The 4,004-nt window shown below is 32.1% G+C and overlaps 1 protein-coding gene across 1 annotated transcript; it reads right to left on the minus strand.

Annotated features, from left to right (window-relative positions):
* Positions 1-1,953: 1,953 nt before the first annotated feature.
* Positions 1,954-3,494, minus strand: TRIADDRAFT_32497 (uncharacterized protein; the record flags this gene model as incomplete). Its single annotated transcript, XM_002117459.1, has 3 exons — positions 1,954-2,172; positions 2,243-2,395; positions 3,402-3,494. The coding sequence occupies 3 exons, from the start codon at positions 3,492-3,494 to the stop codon at positions 1,954-1,956; spliced, it is 465 nt and encodes a 154-aa protein (XP_002117495.1).
* Positions 3,495-4,004: the final 510 nt, after the last annotated feature.

The raw sequence follows: 4,004 nt of genomic DNA on the forward strand, positions 1-4,004 counted from the left end.
TTACTAAAAAATTCCGTACGCTCCCCCCAGAAGTTGCAATATGTCCGAATAACAGTAAAACTTTAAGGTAACTGTATACGTATTTCTAAAGCTGATCAAAAATGCACTAAGTGAAATATCTTACTGCTATTATTTACAAATACGATCTGTTATATAATTTAATCATTGAATAAGGTACTAAATATAGACACCTTTACAGTTGGCATGCCATTTTCAGTAAGTGCAATTTAGTAGTATAAGCTTGACAATTTTATGTGTTAGATGCTAGATACTTTCGCAATATTGACGTATTAACGACTTGATACAGACTCTTGCAAAGTAGTCATACTAAATTAACAAGTGTATGAATAACCTGACAGCCTGGTACCTACGCGTATATTCAGCGTGGATTGATCTTGTGGTTGATTCATGTTATCCAAGTTTTTATCTTGATACATTACATCTTTCTTTTTACTTCTGTTGCCTCATATTAGTTTTTAGTGTAAATTTCCTTTCATATTAGAATCAACAAAAACGCTCTCATCTATCATAAAACAATCCTTGAGTTTTAGTATCTGCAAGAAATTTGGCCAAGTAATGAATCTTTTACTGTATCATTAGTATAATTTACTAGTAAATGTACAGTTTCAGACTTTCAGTGATTTATCAATGACCATTTTGTAAATCGTTTGTACTCGGCGCCTTGATTGTATGTCGATACAAGACAATTGTGATGAAATCGGTTCAGTTTACTTGGATGAATTTCGGCAGCAAGTAGTACAGGCTCATGTGTCTCTTTGGTTATCGTGCGAATGTGTTCCTGTGTTATTTTAAATTATTTTTAAGTTACAAAAGTTTGGTGATATTCGTTCACGGGTATAGCTAATACTTTATAAATTTAAACGGTATAACGACTTATGCATAATTAGAGATACTCGTCTATAACAATTCAGTAAACCTGAATACCTACGCAATTACTTTAGTGAAGTAGCAGGCTAGACTTTGATATTGGTGATCTCATAATTTACAGTGAGTTGAAATAAAAATTAATAATAGCAGGATTAAAATGTCTAGGTAGATAATTGATTCAGAAATAAATTCTTCATGATGGTAGTAAACCGCATCGACTTAAATAGACAACTATTGAAGTCATACAGTATTACCCTTCCTGAAAAGATCTCATTCCACTACCGATGAGAAATAAGTAAGGCTTGTAAGGGTTCTATGTATCATTATTACAATTACCAAAAGAAACAGTTAATGCAATTAGAGATACTGTATTTAGCTATTTATTAAAAGTTGAAATATCGCCACTGTATTAATCAATTCATAATCTATGATTGTAAAGAGTAACTGTCATATAATTTCAGTTCAAAATTGACACAAGTAGCAATATTTCGAGAGAACCATTTAATTATAACTACTACATTGCCGAGAAGTGCATGCTTATTACAATTATGTCTACTAATCCAACATATATTACAGCCGCTGCATATATACAGGAACAGTCAAATATTTTATACGGACTGTACGAGTTCAAGACTACTGAATTTATAGCATTATACATTAAAAGATCGACATTTCAAGAATGTATGACTTAAAAGACCTGTAAGAATATAATTTTAGTTATGTCCGGCATTAGGTATATCTAGGGTAGTAGTTTTTACAAGTTTTCTGACATACTTAGAACCAGAAGAGGGCAAACTAATTAAAATTGAATCACATTCGTACACTTACTTATATCGAAGATATCACAAGTTGTCATGAATAGTTTGCAATGGTATATCAATATGTACCATTATACAATCATAAAATAAATCTAATATGGCTAGTGATGTAAAGAAGTTAAATATAATCTCATTTCATACACAAAATCTATCCATTGGTGTAATAATACAATTAGATGAACATCACTTTGCGCTATCTTTATAGCAAAATTTTTTATACTTGAGGAATGAATTCAATTTCAATCTGTTAATTAGCTAGAGTGAAGGAAGTAACATCTTTTAAATAGAGAGCAAAAGTAAATTTGAATATTAAAAATGACGACAAAACATGATTCGCAAATGTAAACATTAAGAAGAAGGATACAACTCGAAGCCCTTTCTCCATCGGATTGATGATTTTTAACCCTCGAGCTTCATAGATTGAGGAATTTTGTTCATCAATGTAGTTGGCAACATCTTGAAGGCACTGCACAAAAGTTATGATTGAAAGCGATAAGACCGTATTCGATAATTACCAAGAACAAAGTTATACTTACTTTTTCGTAATGGGTACGGAAGCACAGTAGTGAAGAATACGCTGTCAAACACGATAAACATCCAAGTAGATAAGCACGGAAATTCAGAGCTTCGGCTTTAGCAAATATTGCGTTAATATGATTAATAGTTTCCAAAAAAGTAGTCTCATCAATCTATTGAAGAAAATTTCGAAATAAAAAGTTACTGTACTTCTATTCAATACTAACATTTATATTTATAATTATTGATTAATTTAAGAATTGGAACTCAGTCAATCTCGATTTAGCCATAAACCGGATATTTACAAATTACAAAACGCATACGATAACTCAAAACAACCCTAGAGTAATTTCACTTTGCTTGTTATACAGTAGAGTTGACTGGTTACTTGTGCAAATATAACGTTTAAATTCACTGTAAACTTGATTTTAGCCATGAATCGGATATTACAAAATCGATATGGTAACTATTACTAATTATAATGATAGCTATTACGGTTCTATGTTGTTTGTTGTAGAGTTTATTTCGCTCTACTCACGTAATTACTGCTCTACCGTTAGCAAATGAACTCCGCAGAAAAAAAACAAGTTATGTAAATTATGCTGTACAGCGCAATTGGTTAATATTCGGTATTAAACGTTGTAATTCTCACGATTAAAAGCCCTAGCAAATGACAGTTTCTTGTCATTGATGTATAGTAAACTCATTAGAACCATATCATACTGTATACTGTACTATGGAGGACGTCATTTCTGTACCTGCTGTTAGAATGATTATCCTGAATATATCTTATATTTAGATCCATTCATTATCGGTCTCTAAATAGACTTTAATTTTAAAGTAAGCTAATCACGCTTTGGTCACATCTTTTGATTTACTATTTTCGTTATTTTAGTTGAAAAAAAACTGGATTACCCTATCCGTACACAACTTCGAATGCTCGTCATTATGAAAATAGACTGCTTTAGACTCTGGTCGAGCACTCTGATTCACCGAAATTTTTCGGTTGTCTAATACCGTACTGTATGTAGACTAACTAAAATCTATACAATAGGTTAAAAATTTTGTAAGAGGCAACAAAAACATAGTATGATTTTATTTGATGGAAATTCTTTTTTTAGCAGGCAATAACATCCATGTTAAGTTACGCTATTGGTCATAAGATCGTGAATGACTAACCTTGCCACGTAATGCTACTGGAAAGGACTTCTCGAACCGACATGTAATTCCTTCCGAATAATCACGCTCAACAACTGCTCTGTTAGTTAGCATGAAACCATTTTGGGGCTGTTGTGGCTGAGATATTTTCACTATATTATTATGGCTAGTCTAAAGGTAGAAGGAATAATAACTGCATTAATTTCTACCAGTCATTCTAATCACATTTCAAGTTGTTTTCCCATATTATCCAAAAAGATACATATTCGTATAAGAAGAGAATCAGATACCTCAGTGTTACGCATTTATAATTGCAGATTGATCGTATTCAATATGACAAACTGCATTAGTTAAACCTGTTCATAAGTTCTTTTTCAATATTACGAGTACAAATTGTGCTATCAGAATGCATTTAGGCGAAATTTTGAAGAAACTTACGTCCATCTTGCTGCGATTTCCAGCGATGCATGTACTGTAACCAAGTAACTGCAGTCAAACTTCCTTCTAGTAGTTCTCCGTACGTGTTCGCTGTCAGGGATGATTGGTACTGTACGCTTATTGTACTGTACAAAAGTACACTCAGTATACTGTACAGTACAGTACAGTATTCTAGTTTTCATTCAA

Source organism: Trichoplax adhaerens, genomic scaffold (genome assembly GCF_000150275.1).
Source record: "Trichoplax adhaerens TRIADscaffold_24 genomic scaffold, whole genome shotgun sequence".
Lineage (NCBI taxonomy): Eukaryota > Metazoa > Placozoa > Uniplacotomia > Trichoplacea > Trichoplacidae > Trichoplax > Trichoplax adhaerens.